This window comes from Amblyomma americanum, chromosome 4 (assembly GCF_052857255.1).
Source record: "Amblyomma americanum isolate KBUSLIRL-KWMA chromosome 4, ASM5285725v1, whole genome shotgun sequence".
Taxonomy (NCBI): Eukaryota; Metazoa; Arthropoda; class Arachnida; order Ixodida; family Ixodidae; genus Amblyomma; species Amblyomma americanum.
The window spans coordinates 128,549,783-128,576,923 of NC_135500.1; the positions used below are offsets into that span (position 1 = coordinate 128,549,783).

General features: G+C 45.0%; 2 protein-coding genes across 2 annotated transcripts in view; both read left to right on the plus strand.

The window, feature by feature from the left end:
- Positions 1–27,141, plus strand: part of LOC144128347 (exosome complex component MTR3-like) — a 176,951-nt gene that overhangs the window by 136,479 nt on the left and 13,331 nt on the right. Inside the window, exons 2-7 of the mRNA XM_077661682.1 lie at positions 18,368–18,483; positions 18,641–18,698; positions 18,784–18,862; positions 19,158–19,332; positions 22,616–22,676; positions 22,784–22,869. Of these exons, the coding sequence (XP_077517808.1) occupies positions 18,400–18,483; positions 18,641–18,698; positions 18,784–18,862; positions 19,158–19,332; positions 22,616–22,676; positions 22,784–22,869 (543 nt within the window). The 5' untranslated portion in view covers positions 18,368–18,399. The remainder of the gene's footprint in view (positions 1–18,367; positions 18,484–18,640; positions 18,699–18,783; positions 18,863–19,157; positions 19,333–22,615; positions 22,677–22,783; positions 22,870–27,141) is intronic.
- On the plus strand, positions 1,975–11,323 carry LOC144128344 (uncharacterized). The gene is made up of 5 exons (XM_077661679.1): positions 1,975–2,329; positions 7,710–7,784; positions 7,877–8,121; positions 9,158–9,262; positions 9,793–11,323. Exons 1-5 carry the CDS (start codon positions 2,090–2,092, stop codon positions 9,971–9,973), a joined length of 846 nt encoding a protein of 281 aa, XP_077517805.1. The 5' UTR covers positions 1,975–2,089; the 3' UTR covers positions 9,974–11,323.

Genomic DNA, 27,141 nt, shown 5'->3' on the forward strand with positions numbered 1-27,141 from the left:
AACCCGCGTTTGTCCCCTCACCCACTCCGCCAGCTTCCGGTCTCTAAATGTTACACCTATCATTTTTCTTTCCATAGCTCGCTGCGTCCCAACGGGCACTGAAACTACACTGGACGTTCAGTGGACGTTCACAGGACGTCCCACACATCCCCAGGACATCCAAGGGAGCTGCAGTGCCCATTGGGGTTGTCCTTTACTTAAGCTTAACTTAAGTGTAGCCAGCATTGACGGATGTGTGTCATAGATGATAGTGGTGGATGGGTTAAATGCAAAGTTTCGAACTGAACTTTTGGACTATATGTATGCACTTTATGGTAGGCGTCATCTCAGATACGTACTTGCAAATTTCTACTGGATGAAACACATCATTACTGCACTAACAGTCGAAGAAGTTCTGAGAGACAACCCGTGTACTGTGCGATGTCAGTGCACGTTAATGAACCCCAGGTGGTCGAAATTTCCGGAACCCTTAACTGCAGCGCCGGGCCCTCAAGCGTGAGTCGCTTTGGAACGTTAAACCCCATAAACCAAACCAAACCAAACCAATGCTTGAAAACATTGGCAATTATGTTTTATGGTTATACATGGGAACGTTATAACAATATTAGAATTTGTCATAGTCGAGCCCACTTATATTGAGCCTGACGGTCACGAGGATTGCGTTCGTAGCATCCAAAGTTTGTAGTAAGTAGACTTCCCATATTACAGCCAAAAATGCAAAATCAGACAGTGTAAGTCCGTTATGCGCGTCTGTTTATTCAAACGGGAACCTATTATGACTCTTTCCAGGCTCCCTAGAGCAGTGCCCTGTCCCTCCCCAATAGCGGTGCTACCCACAAGGGACGCGATATGGCTAATCGTGGCGTAAGCCTCCACGGCAGCTGTGGTGGGTCGGCCTCCTCATTATCGTCTGCGTCAGATTTGTGGCAGTGAAAGAGTATTCGTATTTCGCATACTAATGTTTTCTTAAGCGTATCATCATCCTCACCAACGAAGTCATCGCAGGCGACATCAGGTCGGGCTACCTGTGCAACGATGACATGCTGCCACAGATAAATGTATCTGATAACGTGGGTGTTCGACAGCGCCTTCTATCGTTCCTGGGATCATAAACTCTCTTTTACGAAGAAAAAATTGTTGATGCACCCCGCAGTCAGATCCATCTATGCGAACTTACTCCATGGTGGAGAAGATAGTTACCCGAACTGGTACGTCGGCATCTGGTCAGTCAACTGCTATCGGTATGCACTGCTGACGCAGCGCCGATAGGGCACCTCGAGCGCGTGAATTATGCCGATGTCAAGTGGCAGGTCTGGCTCGTCGCGTACAGGGGCAGAAAAGAGTGGCCGCCGCATTCATAGTAGGAGTGGTGCTCCGCACGGCGGCGGTGGCATCATCTGTCTACGGGGGGAGGTGCAGCTACGCGATAGGCGCCGAGGCGAGCGTTGCGTGGTGCTCGTACGGGTCATTTGATGGCGCCACCCAGCTCGGAGAAAATGCGTAATTGGAGGCCTTAGGTTCCGCGATCTCGGCTCATGCGCCACCAAACCAGGTATACATACCGTTAAACGCTACATGCAAGCTGTGCGCTCAATTTCACCGTAAACGAGCTAGCGGTTGAGGCGGGAAAGTTTTATGTGCAGGTATCTACGATAAATATAATACTAAATATGCACATTTCTTGGTTTGAAACTTGGCAGCGCACTTCATAGGTCTAGGCGAGGAAAGTAAAATTATTTAGATTTGCCGCCACAATGCCGGTCACTAGTTTTGCAAGCCAAGAGATAGTGCTACCTGTTTAATTATTCAACACAAAATTTAATATCGGTTTTTATATCACAATGCAATACAATTTTAAAGTTTGTCGCAATATATTTTCTTGAATAAACTTATTTGTTGTTGCAATTATTAACAGCACGAAGTTAGCGCATTATAGAACAGATGGCGCCACCAGCTCGTGGCAGGTTTAGTGGCAGGTAGTGGCGGGGGGACTGCAACAACTGCGGCGCCATCGAAAGCCTTCTAGGCCGAACAGCTGTTGTAGCTGTCGCACTGGGTTCTTGGTCGGAACGCGTTTTTTTGCAGCAAGATGTGGAAAGGCAGGGGCAAAACATGCGCTGTTTTGGTCTGTAAGAACTGTGATAGAGACCTAAAGATCTGGGATGAGACCGTCTGTCCACTTCATAACCCCGAACTTCACAAAGATTGCCCGTGTATGCGTCCATTCTCTATGCACAACTTCCCGAGAGGCGAGCACAACAAGCTCGTCCGCAAGCGCTGGATAGCCAACCTACAGAGGAAAGGTTTCGATCCTGGAAACTCTGCCAGGGTAAGTTCACTACATGACCATAGGATGGTTTAACAGAACTTGCGAACGGGCTAGATGGTTCGTAGTTAAAAAAATGGTTTTGTGGAAAGGAAATGGCACAGTAATTGTCTCACATATCTCGGTGGACACCCGAACCGCGCCATAAGGGAAGGGAGGAAAGTGGAAGAAAGAAAGAAAGGAAGGAAGGAAGAAAGAAAGAAAGAGCTACCGTAGTTGAGGTCTCCGGAATAATTTCGACCACCTGGGGATCTTCAATCGTGCACCGGCATCGCGCAGATTCATAGCTTGGGGAATTTTTTGGCCGCCGCGGGTGGCTCAGTGGTTATGGCGCTCGGCTGCTGACCCGAAAGACGCCGGTTATCCCGGCCTTGGCGGTCGAATTTCGACGGCGGCGAAATCCTTGAGGCCTGTGTACTGTGCGATGTCAGTGCACGTTAAAAGGTGATCGAAATTTCCGGAGCCCTTCACTATGGCGTCCCTAATAGCCTGAGTTGCTTTGGGACGTTAAACACTCATAAATCATATGTTTCAGTGTTTGTAGTTCCGTGAAAGGGCTTGTCCCGTTTCCATCTCATCTGAGTATGTCTTGAGGAGCAAGTAGTAATGTCACCAAAACTGTGGCAGAAAATGTCAGTGGTATCTAGTTGAGAAATCCCATAGCTTGCTACCATGAACAGTTTTGCATTTTCAGAGGGAGCAAAGAGCATTACTGCAAGTGTACTACATATTTCAGGCGACAGAACAGCAATCAAGTTATATGCATGCGTGCAGTTCTACTGTAAAGAGACATGAGAGCAGGACGTGAGAATAAGCCGGTACATTTATATGCCAGCGCCTGTCTGTGCTCTAATTAATGTAGGATTTTTTTTTTGTATCACTTTCTGCGATCAAGAAAGACATATCTCGAGCGGAGCCAGAAGCTGCAGGCCACAGTTACGTTTTTGAAATCAGTGGTCTATAAGCTGCGGCATAACGTCACTTTTCATCATAGGGAGAACTATAGACGAAAGTGCTTTATTAGCCCCTAAACCTTCCCTTTTATCGACTATCGACATACCATCGAAGTGCCATGAAGCTGCATGAAAACGGCGGGCTCATGCAGAAATAAAAGGCACTTCAGGAGATGTTTTGCTGCAGTTCTGAAAGTAAAGAACAGAGGCGGTTAAAAAGAAAAAAATATTCAGTGTGCAAAAAAGAACAGGCAGACATGTAAAAAACAGTGCTTTGACCAAGACCTGTGGGAAGACCTACGAGAAAAGCGGTTTCCGAATTGCTCTATTGTTTCCAGATATACACTGCAAGCTGTAGATTAAATTGCAGTGAAACAAAGTGTCGTGTGAAATTCATGAATGAAAAGTTTCTTACCCAACACAATTACCCTTTATGGGCTTTTTCCGCTGAAGGTGCTGCGCAGGTACGTGGCGCAGTGGTGTTTCGCAAAATGTCGTGATATCTCTCGCAAAATGTTGCCACACTGCATCAGTACTCTTTTTTTTTTTCCACTCGCGATTGCCGCTGCAGCAGCGAGCGCAAAAACCGTATCGAGCCGGCAGCTCAAGGGGCCAGAGTGACGAGGTTCCAACAAGCCGCCGCGGTTGAGTTCGAACTCGGGAACTCCGGATCAGGGCGCTCAGCTACTGATCTGGAGTTCCCGGGTTCGAGCCCAGTCGTGGCGGCTGCATTTCGATGGAGGCGAAACGCTAAGGCACCCGTGTGCTGTGTGATTTCAGTTCAGGTTAAAGATCCCCAGGTGGTCGAAATTATTCCGGAGCCCTCCACTACAGCTCTCCACTATGGCACCTCTTTCTTTTTTCGCTCCCTCCTTTATCCCTTCCCTTTTGGTGGTGGGTGAAGCCTCCCCTGATGGTGTGGGCTGATATGTGATAGAGATACTGCGCCATTTCCTTTCCACAAAAACCAATTTTCAATTTTTCCATGTTGGAAATCTTTCCCTGTGTCGCGCAGCTCAGTCGCATGCATGTGAATCAGCCTTCAGTGTTGGTTACAGCAATAGAGCACCATTTCAGTGCCGAGTGGTAGAGCACCAGCTGTAACCATGTATATCGGCTCTGCCTGTCTCTTAGTATGTGTGAGCATGCGTGTGCGTACATGAATGAGTCGCCTTCTTGATCACTTCTATTTCTGTGCGTCCAGCCAAAGGTTCACCGTCTACGAAGGGACTAGCCATCGCACCATCAACAACAACGCCTGTCAAGTCAAATAACATGCCAATCAAGTCCGGTGGTGGTGCGATTGTGAGAGCCAGTGGCCCGTCATATGTGTTTGTGCGTGTTTTCCAGTGTGATGGGCAAGTCACAGTGCAGACTGTGGGGCCGACTGGCAATGACAAGAAAAACTGGGTAGCATGCCCCAAATGTGGCGCATGGTTGGACCTCCAGGCAACTCCATTTGAGGAGCTAGGAGAGGCCAAGGAGGCTCAGGAGTCCGAATGCCGGCAGTGGGTACAGATCACCTTGTTCCAGGGAGAGATAACTCAAGCCATCCAGGAGAGCTTGCTCTGGCTGTTCTCTGCAGCTACAGGTCTAGGTTGCCAGATGGGGGACGACTCTTAAGATCAACGAAAGGGACGTGCAAGAGTTAGGAGCTGAGATGCAGAAAGAGCCCTCCAAGTACAGGGCACTGGAGGCCTAGTTATGTCAGCTCCAGCAGTTTGTGGACCAGCTGATGGCATTCATGATGAAAAATAGCGCGGAAGGAACATGAGAGGAATGACGCAGACAAGCGCTAGTAGCACAGTAGTATAGCGCAGTAGCGCTTGTCTGCAGCATGCCCCTGGTGCCAGCTATTCTCGTCGGTGGCAGTGCTTTGTGAACCACAGCGGCCACACGCTCCTGTGCTCCCTCACATATTGCTTCTAGCTGTACCTGTGTTTGGTGACAGTAACGCAGAGGCTGAAGCTGAGTGCTCTTGCAGTAGCTCACATGGATAGTCACCTGATGTTCCAGACCAAATTGCACAGCACATTGTGGGATGCAGTGGACCGAGTGGATTGTACTTGAAGCTCATGAGGTTGATGAAGGCCTCATCATATTACTACATACTGGTCAGGCCAACATGCAGAGCAGCTCTGATCCTCTAGCTGAAGTGGAATATTTGCAAGAGAAGATCAGCCTGTAGGCCTGTAGGTTTTCTCGAAGCAATGTGGTCATGTATGCTGTTCCAGAGGCCACTGAAAAATTTAGAAAACGCCAATGACAGAGGCCATGCTTGTAACATGGTGCTATGAACAGTATTCCAGCAACTTGGACCACAGGTGGAATTCCTCTGGATGGCAAGGCACATAAAAGCAGTCCTGAGAAGGGCCCATTTATTACACAGCATATAGAAAAAAAACTGGGTGGATGGGCATGTGTTTTTTTTTTTTGGGTGGACCTGTCAATCACATGGCAGGACATGTCCAGCCAGTCAAGTTCAAGAATGGCAAGCACTCGGCAAGCAGAGCTTGAGGGAGGCCTTGGGAAAGGTGTTCATGCAGATGAACTCGCAAGGCAAGAGGAACTTTGTTCGAAACCAATAGAGGTGCACCTGTCAATCGGACAACAACTGCCATTACCGACAGGGACAATGCAAGCCAACAGAGTACAGGGCATGGGGACCACACAAAGCCAAAGGAAGTGTCGCAGGTCGAGGAAGCCACAGAATCAGGTCACACTCGGCCTTCTAGGGAGGGAGGTGAAGTGGCTGGAGCTAGCAAAACCCAAGCATGATGATAGGGTAACCATCATGGTATTGACAGAGGCTCACCTTAGGGAAAGAGGCCCCACCAAAACGGCCAGGCCGGACTTGGCAAACCTGAACTGGCAGAATAGAGAGAGCAAAGGAGGTGGTATCACGGTTGTGTGGTATGAGCCACAGTGATGGATCCGAGTTAGACCAGCGCCAAGGGCGCATGTGGCTAGAGAGTCTCTCAGTGACCCTGGCGGTGGTGTACCTCTGACCGGGACCACATGGCGACCAGAACGACTAGACGTGTGCCTGCTTATACAAGAATGCTGACGTGCTGCTGCAGCACCATGAGTTATTGATTGTGGGTGGCTTCAGTGCCCACACTGAAGAAATGGATGGCAGGACTGACTCTAATGGTCGCAAGCTGATGGAACTCATGGAAAGAGGAGGTTTGGTGGTGGGAAGTTGTACCCCAAAATTTCGCAGTGCCTTCACATGGGCAATTTCAGACTGCAGTTCCTGTATTGACTATGCCCTCATGACAGAGCGTCTGTTTGAGACACTATCATCTATGATTACAGATGGAGATGGCATAAGCAACCTGGGCAGATGTAAAACTTGAACGTCATATAAAAGCCAGTGACATGTCAAGCCAAACGTCTATTCATCTTTCTTTTGCCTCGCGCGTGTGTGCTTGTGCATAAAAACTGCAGCTTCCTTTTTATCACACAGCGTAGCTCAGTAGACGTTCTGTTTTTTGTGCATTGTCAGATTTGCATCAAGAAAGCCGTTCAGATAATCTCCCACCTACTAGTGGAGGCTGTTTAATGTGTCCTTGTTTTCTGTTGAAAATTAATATTTGCTTTACCATGAAAGGCATCCACGGTGATCGCAGTATGTATACAGTTGGGTGCACATTAAAGAGCCCATCAAACGGTTTTGAAAGTGGCTGTCAAATGCATGCATTATGTAGAGTAAATGCCATTTGAGCATGCATGTTCCTCACAGGCCCTCAAAAGTGAGCCACTAATTTGCAAATAATTTTTTTAAATTCTCATTCCTGCTCCTCGCAGTGACCACTGGAGCCACTCCTTTGCGCAAATTCTGTTCTGCGAGGGCATCTGCCTTTTTGACGGCAGTCGTCAGGGGGCTGTGTCTGGCTCGCAAAAACTGCAAGGACATTTTTAGACGAAGGAGGTGGGGGCACGGCTAGCTGGAGACTATACCGTATCAGTCCCTTCAAGTCTCCCCTCTATTCTGGTAAAGGGAGGGAGTGGCCATAAAAAAAATTAAACATTTGAGCCAAGGCGGCAGAGCAGTATCTTGGCCTGTATGCTTTATTTCTTTTTGGTTCGCTCCATTGTATGAGTTGAGAGATCAAAGGAAGGTGATCGCTTTTAGTCTCCAGTGTGTCTGGTGCTGGATAAGCTAGATTGAGCATTTTTGCATGAGGGTGACCTAATATCTGGTAGTATTTCGCTTTTTTTGCTATCGATTTTAGACAAGAACCCTTTAAAACAAATTAATAAACAGTACCCATGGGCGCTTGAGTGGTTATTGATGACCATGAGTCGAAAGAAGAATGAGAAGGTGCACTATTAGCTCCCATTTGTTTCACTCTTTGGTGTGAAAAAATGACGTTACACATTTGCAAATACCAGTGGGCATTTGTGCATTTCTTTTTTTTCAACAGGTATGTTCCATTCATTTTGTCGATGGCCGTCCAACACCAGACAATCCATATCCTACACTTCATCTCGGAACGCCTGTAAGGCTTCTTGATTACAGTTCTTTGCGGAAGTGTGGTCCTGAGCACATGCATCCAATATTTTCTCTTTTCTTTTTCACAAAACATTACAGACTGTCCCTTTCAAGAGCAGGTCAGAACTGAAGGCACGTGTGGTTATTTCGCCTAGGCTCAAGATGAGCCCGGATAGGGTGCTGGAAGCAAGTCGCACTGATTCTATTGCAACACACCAAAGGCCAGCTCATCCTATTGCAACCTCCAGCCTGGGCAAGTCGTCGGGAGCAAGTTGCACTGATTCTGTTGCGACATACCTATTGCAACCAGCTCATCCTATTGCAACCTATCAGAGATCGCCTCGGTACGATGCTAAGCAAATTAACCTATTACTGGTGCTTGTCTTTGGGTGTTGCCTGTACTCTTTTTGTGCACACAAGAGATATCTTGCATGTCCATAAATTGTGTGCATTTTGAAAGATGACTAGCAGCAACTTTAGCTGTCTAGTGTGTGACCACCACTATTGTTATAAATTGCATGCAGACACATGGTCTTCCCTAAAATGGACCAACATTTAACCAAAACATGCTATGAGATTATGGTGGATATAAAAAAATATTCGCTCTTATTGATAGAATCTGGCATCGTCGGTCATATAAAATGAGGATTTGTAATTTAAATTTGTCATTATTGATCGCACAAAACAATCTGTCATACCACTCTGCAGAGAAACTTCGATGTTATTGGTGCATCCCAACCCGTGACCATTTTGGTAAATTTTAAATTGCATGCGGTTTATTACGAAGTGTTCTTTCTTTTCACACGTGTTCACTGTATTTTTGTTTAGCTTACGCTCTCATGAATATGTCCTTTGATGCCATAAAGGTACAAATAGAAAGGCGATGCTTCCTTCATATTGCTGAGTGAAATGCTTTGTGCTGTTGTTTCTTTTGTTTACTAAGTTAACTAAAATTGCCATCGAGAAGATGTACATGAGTGTGCTACAGCGGCTTCGCATGTGCAAACAGAAGTGCTCACTAAGCTAGACTAAAACTGCCTAAGTACTGTCTCACAGGTCGGGTTATATTCATTCTTGATTCGTTATTTTTGCCAGTGTGCAGTTGCTATTTTACTCACTTATGATGGTTTCCGGCATCAGGATGCATAAAAGTGAGCACATCCATAAATAGAAAAATTCTTCGTAACAATCTTCTACATGGCTTTTACAAGACCGTTGTGGAGTCATGCATATTGAACACTATATTTTTCGTTGCAGCAGTAAAGAATGGGTCCTTGTAGTACAGTTGTCCCGGGCACATGCACTTTGTCATAAAACATTACAGACTGTTCCTTTCAAGAGCAGGTAAGAACTGAAGGCACATGTGGTCATTTTACCTAGGGTCAAGACGAACCCGGAGGGGGTGTCGGAGGCAAGTCACACTGATTCCATTGCAACATCCCAAAGGCCAGCTCATCCTATTGCAACCTATCAGAGATCGCCTCGGTATGATGCTAAGCAAACATATTACTGGTGTTTGTCTTTGGGTGTCGCCTGCACTCTTTTTGTGTGCACAAGAGATTTTTTGCATGTCCACAATTGTGCGCATCTTGAAAGATGACTAGCAGCAGCTTTAGCCTTCAGGTGTATGACCACCGCTAAATTGCATAGTCTTCGCTAAAGGGACCAGCATTTGACCAAGACATGTTATGAGATTACAGTGGGTATAAAAAGATCTTGGCTCATAATGATAGAATCAGGTGTCATTCGCGTGAAATCAGGATTTGTAATTTCAATTTGTCATTGACAATCGCATAAAACAAGCCGCCAGTCTGCAAAATGATGAAGGTATCAGCTGTGCTTTTAATAGCACTGCTGTGAAATTTTTTTAGACATATATCTCACATAGCTTTGATGCTGACTTGACACATTTCATTAGCATTGAAAATAGTGAGAAATATGTGCTGTATCCATACCACAGTGACATTGCAATGTAAGCCACAAGTGCTGAATTCTCATTGCTGTTTGCTGTGCAGGAGAAATGAAAAGGGGACTCTTGCGAGCTGCCTGACATACTGGTACCAGGTTGTGAAGGTGGAAAAAGCGGTCCAGCTCGAGACTGCAAAAAACAGGACCGACGCATGTTGCACAGCCTCATTGTCTCCTCACTTGGCTGATGTAGGGTGCCAAACATTAGTTTCAGTTCCTCAATGTTGAAAATGTGCACATTAAAATGCAGGACTTTCAGATGACTTATTTGATGAGTAATAAATACAGGTGCTCACTATGACCTTTAGAGTGTTGAAACCACAATAAAGCTGAATTTCCTTGCTACGTCAAGGCACAGCCGGGCATTGGGAGGCCGAAGGTCAAACCAGGAAGTGCAAAGCACAGCCCTCAGTTCATAGCTGCATGCTTAGACTTCCAAGCAGTTAAGCTTCTCTGAAATCTTTATGTTCTGAAAACTTTTGTTGTCACATGTCGATCTATTGTTAAAAGTAGAGAGTCCAGGAAGTTTTGCTGAGGGCCATGCAGTGTGGCTTATTAAGCTTTTCTAGCGCTCTAAATTTCTTGAAGACAAGCAAGGTTCACATCCGTGCCCCTTTGAAACTTAAGGCTTCTGTAAATGCTGCAGGAGTTTCAAAGTACAGCTTAGAAGCAAACCCATCGGGCTCAATCAAATTTTTTTTTATGTGCGAAAAGACTTAGTGCCAAAACAGCAGCACACAGTAAGAGATGGAACAAGCCCAACTTGCAGCTGTTTATTCACAGCGGATGCAAGCGAATATCAGTCAGAGGATCAAGAGGGAGAGGAGGAACCATGTATGCGTACGAATTGTGTGCATATCAGAGCAGGGATGGTAACGGCACAGGTGTCTCACCACATGCTGTCTAAAAATGCACTTTAATTCTAATAAATGGAAAGTGATGAGGTGCTTATGCACTTACTACTGTTTCCTTTGATATGAAATGCCTGGACCAGTTCACAGGCTGTCTTGTCCTTACTCCTGTTTAATATATTAGTTTCCAGCCTCGCTTTACACATGTTCTTGTCTTTTTCACCACAGGCTTTACAATGATGTGGTAAATGAGATCCCGTGCCATTTATTAAACTGCGATAATGGTCTGCTAGGGTCAGTTTTACAGCAAAAGGAAGCAAGTTTTTTGGGGGCGGAAAAAACCGCAGGCACTCTGTACTTCGCTGCAACATGCTTTAAATTGTGCGCTACCTTATGGGTTTAAGTGATCATGGCCGGTCTGCTTTTCTCTTTGGTAACGTTGCCTTGCGTGCTTTTTTTGTATTCCTTTGTTTTTTCAACTTTTTCATCCAGGCTTCGGTGCCTGTGTTTCAGTCGAAGTCTGAAAGCCAGCTTGTTCCAACTTCCGAACCTGATCTGAAAGCTTTCCTCCGCTTTATGGCAACATGATTTTTTTCAGTGACGATTCCAGGTTCATTTGAGCAATCATGCACTTAACAGTCCTTGAACGGGCGGAATCATTAGGCAATAATTGCTTTTGCACGCGAGGGCAATACATCCAGCAAACACTTTCGTCATTAAGGGTTATGTTAATATCTAAAAACTGAAACCTATTGTGCCTTCTGCAAGCTCATGGGTGAGGTCCAGACAGTTCCGAAGTAGTTTAAACTAGATAAAACTTCTTCCGCTATTTGTGGGTAAGACGAGGGTACCTGTTTCATTCAAAAAATTTAAAAATCGTGAACGTATCTAAACATCTTTGGCACTTTGACTTCGTCAAAAGTTTCCGTCAAAGCACTGTCCAGTTGTGCTAGAAAGATATTATATAGCAGAGTAGCAAGCAAAAAATTAGACTAGTCGTGATCCCTTATAAATATAAGGTTGCAAACAATTTGAAGAATGATGCTGCGAAGTACAAAGTACCTGTGGTTTTTCTGCCTCCAAAAAACTTGCTTCCTTTTGCTGTAAAACTGACCCCAACAAGACAAAGAAAACAATGTATAAAGAAGCACGCAGTTCTATTTGTTAAGTGTGCTGTTAGCATCATACATCGGATGCCTCTTACGTGTAGGAAAATGTACATCAGCCAAACTGGCCACTGTATTAATGATCGCCTAGCAGACCGTAATCGTGGCTTAAGGAATTGCACGGGATCTCATTTATCACATCATTGTAAAGCCTGTGGTGAAAAAGACAAGAACATGTGTAAAGCAAGGCTGAAGGAAACTAAGATATTAAACAGGAGTAAGGACAAGATAGCCCGCGAACTGGTCGAGGCATTTCATATTGAAGGAAACAGTAGTAAGTGCATAAGCACTTAAAGCAATTAAAGCATAAGCAATTAAAGTGCATTTTTAGACAGAATGCGGTGAGAAACCTGTGCGGTTACCATCCCTGCTCTGATATGCACAGCATTCGTGCGCATATATGGTTCCTCCTCTCCCTCTTAATCCTCTGACTGATATTCACTTGCATCCGCTGTGCATAAACCGTTGCAATTTGGGCTTGTCCCGTCTCTCTTACATGTGCCGTCTGTTTTGGCGCTGTCTTTTTACAAAAAATGGCCAGGCTTAGCTTGGTTAAGCCAAGAATGCGTTGCATATCTCGATGGAGTTCGGTGCTGCTCTGTTGACTCTATAGGCTATTGAATCGATCGCCATTGAAACTGCCCGTGTAGCACCGCTCGATCGCCTTTGAGTCTATAGACTATCGGTTCGAGGGCCCTCGAAATGCCCGTGTGACAGGGGTATAAGACTGTCCCGGCGAAGGAGTGCAGCTCTTTTATACATATGCCGTGACGTCAATCATAGCGCAGCGCCCCTAGCGGGAGGAGCGGGAGTCGGGTGGTGGCTGCGGCCGCGCGCGACCGTGCGAGTTGGGGCCCAGCTTTTCTTCCGTCTGTCGTGACGTCACGTCACGTGGTTTGGTGGCTGCCCGGCCGCGCCCAAGGGCTGAACTGAGTGATTGCAATATGCAACGCATAAAATGTGCACCAACTAGCCCCCAGTAAGTATTACTAAGGTCTATAAACATTTGACAAAGGCTATACATATCTGTGGGTAGTGTCCAAGCAGGCTTGGGCATGGTGCTTGCCCGCGTTACTTGTATGCTTAAGCCACTGTGCTCAAGCTCGGCAGTTGTCTGTGAAGCCAGTACCTGCTTTTAATTTTCACTTCCTTTGGTCTGCAGAGCACTGTTCAAGGACCTTAGAAAAGTATTCAGTGACAGCTGTATATGTATTCTTTTGTATACTGTGTAAATATCTTTCATTTCTTTTCCTGTCCCTTGTCTTCCTACCTCCTCACTCTTTCTGTTAACATGTCTATCCCTCCTATTTCCTGTATTAATAAACAACATTACTGCTGGCTGCAGAGCTAGTAGCTGTGTCTATATATATGGTACTAGACAGTGAGGGCCCTTGTAGCCAGTCTAAAAATGCCATTCACAGTGGCCTTTGATGACCAAGCATTCTGGACATTGATTAGGCTGCAACCAGGGCTCTTGGTTCATGATTCTAGCTGTTATTTGAGGACAGCTATGAGGACACAATAAAAAAATAAAACTTGACGGGACACTTAAGCTCCGCCTTAAGGGTATGACACAACAGCGTTAATGGGTCCTTTTCAGCAGCATGGAGGCCTCTTTGTGTATCACTTTGCAGACACAGTTATTCTCTACATTCATAGATCACGGGAAGTCCATACCTCTCCTAGTGCAGTGGTGCAGTGGTTAGGCAATGTGCCACTGCCCCAACTGGTGGCTGCTTCAAACACAGCCACTGGTGGGACTTGTGACACCCAGATAGCTTTCCCCGAGCAACCTCTCGTGACCAATCATTAATTTACCTGCCATGGTGGGCAGTTTGCTCATGATTCGATGTGCAGGTTGCTGCCTGCCATGGTGGGCAGGTTGTGATGACATCACAAGGTCATGTGACCTAGGTGGCAGGTGGGCCACATGCTTTTTTACTCACAACACCAATGCCAGATTTTCTGCAGAAAGGGAGCCTTAATGCTGTTGTGTTAATAATTACTGGAGTGCTTTCAACTGCAATAGTACAGTGCACGTTACTGACTGTTTTGTGGTGTTTATTGACAGGCCAAGCAGCCTGCAGCAAAGGAGCAAGACAAACAGCACATTTCATACAATACTGCAAAGGTCCTGCACCTACTACTCCATGTTGCATTCTAATATTTATTTCGAAGCCATAGCACTGCCAAACAGGTGGTCACTTTGCATTAGCAGGCAGTGGATTTTTGAAGGTCTCAACACTTTGTGACACCGCCTTCTCGCTGAACTGGTCTTCAGTATAAGGAACTTGCGCTGAAGTTTAAGGTGCCGATTGCAGCGCCTTAACACATTGCCTAGCGAAAAGAGCAAGCATCTTTGGGTAGTACTCTTAGCACTTTTCCGCGCCACCTTCAGGCGCTTATTGGCGTGAGCCTCCGCGCTCTGTCGAAGGCGCACGTGCCGTGCGTCAGCTATCTAGGCTACGCTGAGAGAAGGTAGGCAATGAATGCTGTCAGGCAAACGCGGGTATCTAATCGCGCAGAATGTGTCCTCGCGTTTGCAGCGGCCCAAGCGGCTGACAAAAGCAGTTTTGAGTCACCGAATGGAACAATTGCAGTGCCACCTTAGCAGCGCAGGTTACCTATAGCTGACCTCCCACTTGTTGAGTTTTTATAAAGGTCGGTTTCAAGCCACTGAGCTTGCAGGTACATGTCTTCTAGTCAAGCTTCACTTCATGTTGAGTGCTGGTATGGCGGCTGAAATAATTAACATTCTAATAGCCAAAATAACATAACGCTTACACTTTATGCATATTCGCTGCTTTCTTTTTGCCTAGTTATTCATTTCACCAGAGGTGAATAAAACTGCTTATACCATTGCAGATGTTCTTTCCATTGGCGCTTCTTTGCTTGCACGAAGCAGCAGGAGTGCGTGCTCTGCTGTGCAAAATTACTCTCAAGAAACGCAGCGACTCCCATTCCGAGTTTCTTCACACACCCCCCCAGTGCAATTTTTTTTATTGCGACAGGAAAGTGAAACATTACATGCGTTGTATTTGGATTTGCACATAAAGCCATTGCCCCGTCTTCCATCTCCTGGACACTGACGAGAACTCTATCATTTTTTTTTTGTTAGCAAAATCTGATAGTTCGGCATTTCATGGCTTTGTTGCCGCTTGTCCGGGCGCGAAAGATGCATTTATTTCAAAGAAATTTGGATTCGAAGATGAAAAAGTTTTTCCCGCCGCTCTGATTCAAACTCGGGGAACTCTTATGACGCCACGGCAACTCTTATGACGTCTCAGAATGGAGTGACGCGATACGTGACGTAAACGCAGACTCCGTGATTTCTGACGGCTAGCGGTGCGGTGCGCAACCTTCCTTTGCCAGCCTCAGAGATTCGTGGCTTCCATGAAGTAAGGAAAATTCCTCCAAGGTAGCGCCTCTTGTCCTAGGAAGTCATCACGCTTGTATTGCGAGATTGGCCTGTGGCGGCGACACCTGTATTTTGGTTCTTGCTATTTTCTACATTACAAGAGCTTTGTTTTCAGTAAGAGTGGCGTTTTTGTGATCAGGAGCTGCTATTCTATCGATACAAGCCAACTTCAATTTCTCCTCAGTGTCCGTTTAACAGGTCCCCTGTCATTGCGTCATCCAATCTTTCAGCCTATCTCCTATTACTACTCCTTTTCTCTCTTTAAGCGCTCCTGTTTCCAGCAAATCACTGCCTGTGTCTTGGCCACTCCACCGTAGTGGGTATGTGCCATCTTTATTTGAGGCCAACCAGCCAACCAACCAATGGTGGTTGTAGTGGAAATGAAGTGCCAGTAATGGCAATACAGCGACGACAATAGAGCTAGTGATCTGGAGCAATTGCAAGAAAGAAAGGGTATATGTTGCGCTGGCTCTGCTGACAGATATTATCGTGCCGACAGGTTAAAAAGATATAAACATTTTCACACCTAAACTTACGAAAAGGCGTCCTATAGCTATTGCTTTTCCACAGCCCGAGGAGTTTTCTCTCCTTGCTTTCAAAACGCTTGAACCTTGACTAATTGTTTGTTGCATAGGGTTTTAGAGCAGTTATAAGTGTTTTTTTTATATTGGTCTCTTTTGACATGATTTCTCTCGGCAAGGTATAAAGTCCGTTTTATTGCACATTTTGAGGTAAGCAACATTTAAGTGCCCGCCAAAAATTGAGCAGTACAGAGGGCCTGGCAGAAATCTGCGATAGCTCGTGTTGAAGAAGAATAAGCTTGTATCTTTAATACTTCTCATTTGCTGGGAAAGATGCATGAAAATTTTATTTCACATGCATGACATAATATGCTTCGAATGTGTATAGAGCATGCACACACCTTCATGCATTCTACTAATATCCCATCATGCAGCTATAACCATGCAAAGTACAAGTAACAAAGGGTACAGTTCAAACGGGCTTTCAGATTCACTGAATACAGATTATAGCAGACGTGTCCCCTCAAGCCATCCAAAAACCATAAATGGCTTTATAATGCACAAGCTGCAACTATGGCAGTCATGACTGAACCTTGCTCATTAGACGATCGAGATCAACATAATTGGGGAAGAATTAGCATAGAAACACTTATCAAGCACAGACTAAGTAAAATATATGCAGGATCCTGTGCATCTACAGTTAATTTTTCAGGTGTCAGTTCGGCCCATTCTGGAATAATCCCCTGTGCCTATTCTTTGCTAAAAACAGGTCACAAGCCCCACGCTCCTATAAGAAGCTCCTTGTGCATAACAAGTACCGCGTGCATAATTACAGATGTCGTGAATAACATCACTTGTTTGCACGTGGAAAATTATGGAATCCTGGCTCTGTAATTGGGTTCATGTTAACTGATGTGCAAAGGTTAGATGGCTTAGCTGTTGTTTTTTTCTTTGCCTTGCGCTTGGCACACGATGGCCTTAGCTGCCTGCATATATATGTGTTGTAAAACAAATGAACACAGCAGATTATTTTGGGGGAAAATTAAATTACGGGAAATTAAACAATGGCATGGTTTATTATTGCTTGTTGTCAGCGTGGAAGAAAATTTGCATGTACATGTTCTTAATATGTTAACATTGCTATGTTAACAAGCTAACATTTTTTTTCCCCACTGCATATGTCTGGAAAAAAAAGAATCATTCATACGTGCAGAGTACCAGTCACAGACCCCATGATACTATGCTGCGTGGTAATTAGTATAATAGTGCCGCGAATCTTTCAACTGTTTGTTTGTTCATTCTTCTCATATCACGTCCATGAGTGTCTGTGTTAGCGGCTCTGGGGAGAATGGCAGCAGTCGTAGCTTCTCGCAGTTGATGTCTCGTAGGCTGTCTTTGGTGGTCGCTGAGGTGTCCGCATGGTCCATGGAGAAGGCTGGTGGTGTCCGGCCGTATTGCCGAGCCCGGATGTCGAGGGTTCTCGATTGTAGACACTTCAGTTGGGAACTCGGCAACAGTCTTAGGTGGTGGGTTTGGGACCGAACCGGTAAAAATTTCTTCTCTGATACGTACCCCGCATCAAGAAGTGCACTTTCTTCTACTCCGTCACGTGAGGTTCAGCACGTCGGAACAGACGGCACCTCTCTTTGACGTATGCAAAGACGGTCTCATTTGGCAGTTGGATGTGTGTCCTGAGCAGTAATTCAGCCTTTTCTTTGCAGTCAATGCTTGTGAATGTTTTCACGAGTTCTTTTCCAAGTTCCTTCCGCATTTGCAAAGAATTAAACCTCGTGATTCTCGTACCAGGCTTTAGCTGGGTCGTTCAGGACGAAAAAGACGAACCATAGTTTTGCTTGGTCGTCCCATCCGTTTAATATCACCACGCTCAAACCGGTCCAACCATTGAGCGGCGTCTTCTTGGGATAGACTAGAGTCGCTAAATAAATAAATTTTTATTTAGTGACTCTAGGATAGACCACTGAATACAGGAGGATCACGTGGCTGCTGAATAACCAGCTGTGATGACACAACGTTGCCCTCCATTTTCAGGCGAGAGAGGGAGAAAAAACTTTTATTAAGGTGATTAATTCGCAGGAGCCGGGTGGTCGGGGCCCGTAGTCCAGGGCTATGCTGGCGAGGATCGTTGAGGGGGGGGGGGGGGGTTAATGCCGCGAATCTTTGTACTGTTTGTTCATTCCTTAAAGCTGCCGGCACGCGGCCTTGTAGCTGTTTGTGATGCATGCGCAAGACGCGACCAGATTAATCTAGATTGATCGCATGCAGGCGGATCCGGTTCTACGTTGTTCCAAACTGTTGAGATAACTTTGCACGCCCTATCTCGAAACTTCGCTATCAGCTTTAAATTGAGCACGGTCGAGGGCGGCGAGCACACTGTTCGACGACCGCTGAGCACGCTCGTTGCTTTTGCCGCCACCACAGCCACGGAGCAGGCAGTGGAGCCCCAGTAAATCATAGAGCTACTACTTTCTTTTGGAAGCCTTCTTTCGCTGTCTTCCTCACTGCCTGGACTGCCGTCCCCACTACGTGACAATATTTTTACTCACTTTTCCGGAAAAGAAGAATAAAACACTTTTCGCATGGCAAAGTTTGTTTCGTTTAAGCCATTTCCCAGCCAAGCCAAGTTTCCGGCGCGCTCGTCTGGTTGTGTTCTGTTCCACGTGCCAGCATAAACATCATTATGCCTCCAAAGGACTCAAGGAGGAACTGCGGCCCAGAGAATGCCAAAAGTTATGTGCTCTATCAAAAGCGCGAGTTAACTTTGGTAAGCGTGCGCCACTGCTCGTGCGTCTCTTAATGGATTGATCAGCGGTTTTGGGCTAAACTACGTCCCGTTGAGAATCGTCGTCTGACTTGCTAAGTGTTCATTTTGCTGCCTTTTACACCCTTGAAGAAATTAAGCATGCCACTTTTCCATACAGTTAGACAACTTGGGAAGGCGTCACGATGGTCGGCAGTTTGGGGACATTCGTCCAATGTGTGAGTTGTTTCGTGTTCTTGTAACATTATCGTGTACGAAATCTGCTGCGATTTCTAGACGCTAATTGTTTGTTTTCTATTTCAGTTTTAAAAACAGGAGTGGTCAGCCAAGCCAAAGGGTCCGCGTACGTCGAAATGGGAAACACGAAAGTTGTGTGCTCAGTGTAAGTATCGCCAACTTATTTTGATGTCTCGCATGACGATTCCGTGCATATAAATTTCAGAAAAAAAAGCAACAAGAATACCCTGTGCAGGCTCATTTCACCTACTTGAGTAGCCACGACATATTTTGTTCGGTACACTTCCAGCTGATCGCAATGCTTTCTAAAAAAAAAAAAAGCGCTGATCTCTGGAATTATGTTGATATTGCGATCGTAAGTGACAATTGCAGCTGCAGTGAGTGCATAAGCCTTGTTGGTTTTTAGAAGTACAGCTGTGTGTGCCCCCTTTTTCATGCAGTTATGGCCCGCGAGAAATCGCTCGTCGAAAAGACTTTACCTACAAGGGCCAAATCAACTGTGAGTTCAGATTTGCTCAGTACTCGTGCCGAGTTCGTCGACAGCCTATGAATGACAGTGAGGCTCTTCACTTCTCACAGCTTCTGGAAGAGGCGCTAGCTCCGGTTGTATGCTTGGTGAGTGAGCATTCTTTTTAGACATGCTTCGTGGGAGTGTCATTATCCTGTGCATGTCACCACGACTGGTGTGTTGCAGCCCATTATGTTGAGTTGCACCAACGGCGTACAGAAAACTTGGCGGTGTTTGTGCTGGGCTAGTTGGCATGCAGTTTTTCAAATGAAGGGATTTACCGCAATGCAAGAAGCTGACATTTTCCAGCTGATGTTTATTAGAAATCCTTCCACCTATCTTGGTGTACATGCCATAAAACCAAAAACACACACACGCGCACAGATCCTGGCATACACTGCATGTGTTGCTTGTGTAATTCTTGACGTGTCTACTGTGCATTAAGCATGAGTCATAGAGCATATGCTCACTGCAGCTAGATAAAAGTTAACGCAGCCGATCGGGCAAAGTACAGGATTGATGCAGGTAGGTAAAGCAAATGTTAAAGCCAAATAAAGAAAATGAATGTGTACAAGGTAAAAGAGGTGAATGTGTACAAAGATGTGCAGAATGGAAGTATATGCTGTGCAATTATGGGAAGAACCTTCACTGCAAAGACCGCTACCTTGGTGGCTCAGTGGTTATAATACTTGGCTGGTGACCTGAAAGATGTGGGTTCTTTCCTGGCCATGGCGGTCACATAGAAATGCTAGAGGCCCATGTACTGTGCGATACGACAGCACATTAAATAACCCCAGATGGCCAAATTATCCACAGCCCTCCACTACGGCGTCCCCATAGCCTGAGTCACTTTGCGACGTTAAACCCCACAAAGCCAAGCTATCACCATAAAGTGGTTAGGGCGACCAAAAAAAGCATCAGAAACTGAATATATGTACGTGCATGTCAGAGCAATAATCACTCCGAAGTTAAAGGGCATTGTGGACAACTTAATCCAGTTATTGCTCTCAGTAAAAATTTATTATCTGGATTTTTCTGGCTAGGTTGATATTTGTCCCACAGCAAATGACATTTATTGATGAGAAAATTGGATTTAAAAATCTACCCACCAGTCGATTCAAACTTGTGAGGTCCTTATTGAAAAGGACAGGTTGTCACTGTTTTGAAGTAAATGACGATGTAGTGTAGCGTTTGAGATCCGCACCCAAAAATCGGTGTTGATGCAGAAATAAAAATCAGGTTCTTCTTCACCTCGCTTCTTCGAGGTACACGTTGATTTGGCATAGGACCTGTAGCAGACAGCCAGGTGATGTATGAACGGATGACACATAGAGGAACAAAGCAACTGAACTTTATGAAACTGCAACAACAACACAGAATGGATGAAACCAATACACAAAATAAACTCTAGTCACTTTCGGCTACCTAAGCTGGCCCAACACTTAATATACAGCTGTCGATGCTCACATAACTAACACTACTTGAGCTCATTGCTCGCACTTCGTGGCTTCCCGAAAGCCGGGGCATGTCTGCTTTCTTTCATGAAGCCTGACTAAGCACCGCATAACATCATGCAACACGCTCTTTATAACCGGACCCGAAATTTCTAGAAGCAGGCAGCATTGCTTAGAAAGGGAGTGGGTGCTGCAGCACGTACTAAGCCGTGTCTCCCTCCGCCTGTGTTCTCAATAGGGCTCGAACCATCTCAAACCCTCAGTACACGCGTGCTACCTCGCCAAATTCACTGGGAGAGGTGGAAGGGAGGGGGGGGGGGGGGGTGCAGAGCTGTGTTCTGGGATGTGCTCGCAGGAGCAAGTGTGCCTTTTAGTGTGTGCCATAAAAATCTTTTCCTTCAGCAGGCGTACCGCAAGCGCCCAGCATTGGCCATAGCGTCCTTATAGCATGCATTTTAAAAAGTTCAACTGCTAAAATAATGAAGGTAAAAGTATGGTTAAACAGAAGTGGAATGAGACATACAACCTCCGAGACTTTTAATAGTATCACATGTCTGTTAATGTCAGCATCTTAAGGAATGGCACAGCAAATGATGCTCGCATTGGGGAGAACTTGTGGGCTTGCATGAACATTTGGTGATTTTCCTCGTTTATTGTCGTTATAAGATGCTTACGTGCCACGATGTTATTAAAGGAGTATAGACACCTAATTTTGGTGGCATGTTTTCTTCCCTACAATGATGCGGAAGACATTACTACGCATGAATCACTACGTGGTATTCACCTACGACCGCTAAATCATTTATAATTGTATTTTTGCTGTCATGCCGTTTTGGTTTCGGTTTCAACAGCCGAAAGATGGCTGTGACGTCAAAGAGTGGTTTTATGTCGTGTGAGGCATGGAAAAATGTCGATATAGTCGCTGCTTCATCGTTTTAATTTACTGCAGTGCTGAAGGCAGCCTTCCTCAAGAGTTAGAATGAAAACAAATTTGGAAGCAGCGATTATATTGCAGTTTTTTCATGGCTCATGTGACATAAAACCACTCATTGACATCACAGCCATCATTCAGCTGTTGAAAACAAAACAGCTTGAGAAAGAAATTCGAGTATTAATTATTTAGAGGTCATAGGAGAATACCAGGTGGTACTCCATGTATAATAATGCCTTATGCGTCATTACAAACAAGAAAACACGCACCCAAAAGTTACACGCACCCAAAAGTTACACGCACCCAAAAGTTAGATGTCTATACTACTTTAAAATCCCGGAAGCCTGTACATGCCAGCTGAAAAAGGATACCTAGCACTTGGTAAAGTCATATTTTTATTGTCAGATACACTGATGCCTAGCTTTTCGTATTCTTGACTGTAGGCTTCCTCTAAAAGCTCTGTTTAGCATATCTTTGACGCACCACCTACATGCTGTCAAGCACATGTTATCATGTGCAGGCAAGTGGGCTCCGTAGTTATTGCCAAGGGAGTTCTACGCATGTTCCCTTTTCCATCTGTTGCGTCCATAAGATACTGCACCTTTTTTCTTTCACTTTTTCCGTGAACGAGTCACCAGTGCGGACCTGGAATGTTATTTGTTTGTTTTAATGTTCTTCATGATGTGTGTTCATTTTCCTTTACAATGATTTCTCTTCCTCATACGATGTTTTGTTGAACCCTTGACTGTCAATATTACTGGCCTTAAAACTAACACCACCTGTAGCTTACTAAAAGTGGTGTTTTCTACAGCAGAAATAAGCGTAGTTCCTTCAGAAAAAGTCTACTCTCGGTGTAAACTTCTCTTGCAAAGGCCAAGCTTTTCAATGCAAATGTGTCTCTGCTTGCTTTTAATTCCTACATCATATCCTGCTATTAGCCACATCCTTCAAGTATGACTTCTCATGCTATGTTCACAAGTGGCATTTACTCCTTTTTTTTCACAGCACAAGTTCCCAAAGTCAACGGTTGATGTATTTGTTTATGTGCTGGAAAATGATGGCGGAGGTAAGATGTTGATGTTTGGAGTAGTACTGATTTGCAAATTACGCCTTGCAGGTTTTGCGAATGTACTGGATTTTTATTAATGCATATCTTTTGTCTTGTGAATGTAGCCTTGGCAAGTGCCATAACAACGGCGGGACTTGCCCTGGCAGATGCGGGCATTGACATGTATGACGTCGTTGTCGGATGCAGCTTGGTGAGTTGTTGCTTGTCAAATTCTCTGTTAAATTGATATTGTTCTGAAAAGAAGGAAAAAGGCAAGCATTTACATTAAACTCTTAGTTTCATACTAGCATTCTTTGCTGGCTCTGTGCTCTTGCAACGAACGTTTTTTTTTTTTTGTGCCTCTGAGAGATTCTTGTGGCTTTTACCTTCATCGCAAGCAAAATGAATGTGGATCTCAGGTCTGGTAACAGCGCAGACAAGAACAACGTTCGTGCTCTTAATATATGTGGTATATGAGAAGTTTTAAATAGCTCTGGTTGCTGAAACTCTGAATTTAAGGTTCAAAAGGTTCATGTTATGCACATATGGTTGCGCAATTAAATACCATCAGTCACCATCAATCACGATGTTATGGGCAACATATAGTACAGGTTGTGCCACTTTGAGCATTACTGCAGTTGACCTTACTAGCAATAGCATCTGTGCTTATCAAACTTATTGTGTGTGGTCCTGAATACCTACATTGCTGGTAGCATACCAGGTGTTTCAAGGAAGACTAAGTAATTCTCAAAAATAGGTTTTTTGAGGTAAAAATATGGCTTTTTCAGCATAGTAGTACCAGTGTTGGCAGACAGTAGAATACCGGTTAATCGTCTTAAGTAGTAAGCTGGTTAATTTATTTTTAATAATTAACTTTTTATCTAGTAGAGTTACGCATCTAGTTGCAATTAGACATATGTAACTGGTCGTCGGTAATAGCCATATCAGTTTTTCGAATTTTGAAAACGCAATTATCCTTGGCACCGTGGCTCGACAAAATGTGGCGTTTTGGCTTTTTGACTTGTTACTTGCACTGGAAAGGTTGTTTTGCCTGCATGCTTTTTGGAAGCACATGTATTTTGGCACGATGTAGCCAGATTTTGTTGAGGGACAGTGCCAAAGGTAATCACGTTTTCAAAATTGTAAAAACTGATATGGCTATTACTAATAGCCGGCTACAAATTGCAACTAATTGTAACTAGTTGCCTAGCTGCAATAGTTAAAAAGTTAGTAATCAGAAATTAGTTAACCTGCTTACGATCCCGGCCGCGGCGGTCGAATTTCGACTGAGGCGAAATTCTGGAGGCTCGTGCGCTATGCGATGTCATGTTAAAGAACCCTAGGTGGTCGAAATTGCCGGAGCCCTTCACTACGGCATTGCTTATAGCCTGGGTCGCTTTGGGACATTAAATCCCCATAAACCAACCCAATCCAGACCAGTTCACGATAGTTTCGGAATACATATGTTGATACACTCACCACAATCTATAGCTGGTTGGCAAGCTGCAGTGCACTGCTTCTTCGTGATGTGATATGGTGCAATCTCATGGTGGGTTGTGACGTGACTTCAGGACGTTGGGGAGTTTTCAATTACTGACATATACAGTGATGCTGCAAACCCTGGATGGAGGCTTCCCTTGCAAAAACTTGTGTTCTGAGAATTATTTTGCTGAACAGCAACTCTGTGTCAAATTAGAATGATATAGGGTCTACATTTCAGGCAAAAGCGCTGTGTACCATGATTTTCAATCTTAGGTGCAAGGGTATGTGTCTCATGCGTGCCTGTAATATGAGCAGCATTTTGCTGTGTCCACAACAGGTGTATTAGCATTTAAAGGTGTTTGGGTGCAGCAAGCCTCACTGATTTGTTTTCGTGGGATTGCCCTTGAGAGGAACTGTATGCTATGCAGTTCAATGTGGCAGTAGTTTCGAAGTGGCTAAAGGAGGCTTACTTCTATTTGTTGTAAGCATAGGGCAAAAGTTGAAAGCAAATATTTAAACATTGTTAACAGTGCACTCCGGCACACCGGCAACTTACACATCTATAATGACCAGCATTACTTTGTAAATTCGCTTCATAACTGCCATTCTCAAGTTTGATGTAAGCATTCAAAGTGACTAAATTCTGTGTACAGCTTTTCTTCTTGTAAATGCGAACATGTTGGTACTTCGACGACAGCACAGCTGCCTGATAGCTTTGTTGGTCTAAGATAGGCCCTGAAGTAGTCAGCGCGAAGCATACATGAAGTTGTCTACGCAAGATGTTGTAGATGCAAGATGGTACGCAAGCTGTCTGGGATCTGACATGTGCCATGTTTAAGGCAGCGATTTTCTGCTTCGCCTTCATTGTGAACAAGGCTTCCCGTGCGGGAGCCGAAACGTCATTTCATCTTTCTTTGGTGGGACTGTTCTTGGGGGACCAGAGAGAATTGGAGATCAGGCCTTGCTCATGGGTGGAGCTCCTACGAAATGTTGAATTGTTACTGACTGTATAGCAAGCAGTTGCCAGTATCAGGGTTCAGCATAAAAGAAATGTGGTCTCTTTCCAACTTCCTTTATTTCTTCCGGCAGGTATCCCTGCATAGCTTTACATCAGAGTGTGAGCTGAGTGGATGTCATGCTTGTGCCGACTGGGAACGGAATATACTGCACAGGGCTTGTTTTGTTTTAATGTCATACTGCAGGCTAGCTGCAGACTCCTCGTACGTTCATTTAGCAGTTGTGCCAAGCTTAAAAATTGTTAAGTTGTGTTGCACTTCTGTGAAGCTGTGTAAAACTTCTCAAATCTTAATTAGTGGACTTTTTCTTTTTTGCTAGAACATTGCACCTTATTTTTTTTTGCCATCAGTGTGTTCTGGCTTAGGCTGCAGACGTGCACATTTTCAAACTGACAAACTATTGCCAAGCCCATGCCGAAAAAAAAAAGTAAAGTGAAACATTGTTAAGGCATACCTCACAGGACCGCAGAAAAACTATGTGGAAAGCGGCATACTGCTTATAGATATATATAAAACAGCTTAAATGTATGCACTGATCTTGTAAAAGTTGATACTCGAAATATTTAATGAAGGAAGGCTCATGCAGAAGCTCTCATTCTCTTAGAAATTCATTATAAATATGTCTGCCGCCTACCGCCGATACGGCCTCGAAGCTACCAGTGCAGCCTTGAAGGCACTGAAACCAGGTCCAGACTGCTGTATTAAGCACCGTATTTGGGCGAACAAGTGAAGCACTTGTAGTGCGCATGGAGTTTCTTCAACTGTTGGGCTCGGACTGTCTTTAGCTTCCTCATTGGTGTTGCTTCCATTGGATGACGTTTCGCTTCTGTCAGCATTGCCACTATCGGACCACACTGAGATGTCTGTACTGTGTCTGTCTTTAAAGGGACACTGAGGAGAACTCTATCATTTTTTTTTGTTAGCAAAATCTGATAGTTCGGCATTTCATGGCTTTGTTGCCGCTTGTCCGGGCGCGAAAGATGCATTTCTTTCAAAGAAATTTGGATTCGAAGATGAAAAAGTTTTTCCCGCCGCTCTGATTCAAACTCAGGGAACTCTTATGACACCACGGCAACTCTTATGACGTCTCAGAACGGAGTGACGTGTACATGACGTAAACGCAGACTCCGTGATTTCTGACGGCTAGCGGTGCGGTGCGCAACCTTCCTTTGCCAGCCTCAGAGATTCGTGGCTTCCATGAAGTAAGGAAAATTCCTCCAAGGTGGCGCCTCTTGTCCTAGGAAGTCATCATGCTTGTACTTGCGAGATTGGCCTGTGGCGGCGACACCTGTATTTTGGTTCTTGCTATTTTCTACATTACAAGAGCTTTGTTTTCTGTAAGAGTGGCGTTTTTGTGATCAGGAGCTGCTATTCTATTGATACAAGCCAACTTCAATTTCTCCTCAGTGTCCCTTTAAACATGCAAAAGGTGATAGTTCTCACAGCGTCTTCCTGCTGCAAAACTGTGAAGAGCCCTTTGCAGGCATTGTAACTGGTGGGGGTCAACTCTGAGCTTTGCCTCAATGCGGGATGTGCTGAGTAGTACAGTGTCACTTAAGAAGGTGGGGCCGAATCACAGCAATGCAGTGATGCCAGTCAGCCAGCAGTGCAAGGATAGCAGTTACAGTACACAGACAAAAACGAAAGCCTAAACGGTGGGTGCACTGTGCTACAAAGAAACCAAGGTCACGTGACAACGATAAGAGATAGCTGTGGTGGTCAGCACATCTGCGTCACTCTGACAGAGCTCCAGATGTGCTTGTCATGTGCTGTGCTATATCAGCATCAACATGTCACCACCATCTACATTTTAGGAGCACCAGTGAAGTTTCCGTGCACTGCATCTGCATGGCATAGTTTGTGGCTGCTTTACAAGAGACCCCTTGGGCCTCGTACGGGGCGATAAGTACACACAAAACGAGACATTCGTGATCAGCCACTACGTCGTAAGCGGGAACCAAATGCACAAGGTTTAATGGGAGCTG

Excerpts from the sequence above, each read along its gene's own strand:
- LOC144128344 (XM_077661679.1), top strand. The coding sequence starts at position 2,090 with ATGTGGAAAGGCAGGGGCAAAACATGCGCTGTTTTGGTCTGTAAGAAC. Across the intron at positions 7,785-7,876 it reads CACTTCATCTCGGAACGCCT|ACTGTCCCTTTCAAGAGCAG; the intron begins GTAAGGCTTCTT and ends AAAACATTACAG. Across the intron at positions 9,263-9,792 it reads ACCTATCAGAGATCGCCTCG|GAGAAATGAAAAGGGGACTC; the intron begins GTATGATGCTAA and ends TTTGCTGTGCAG.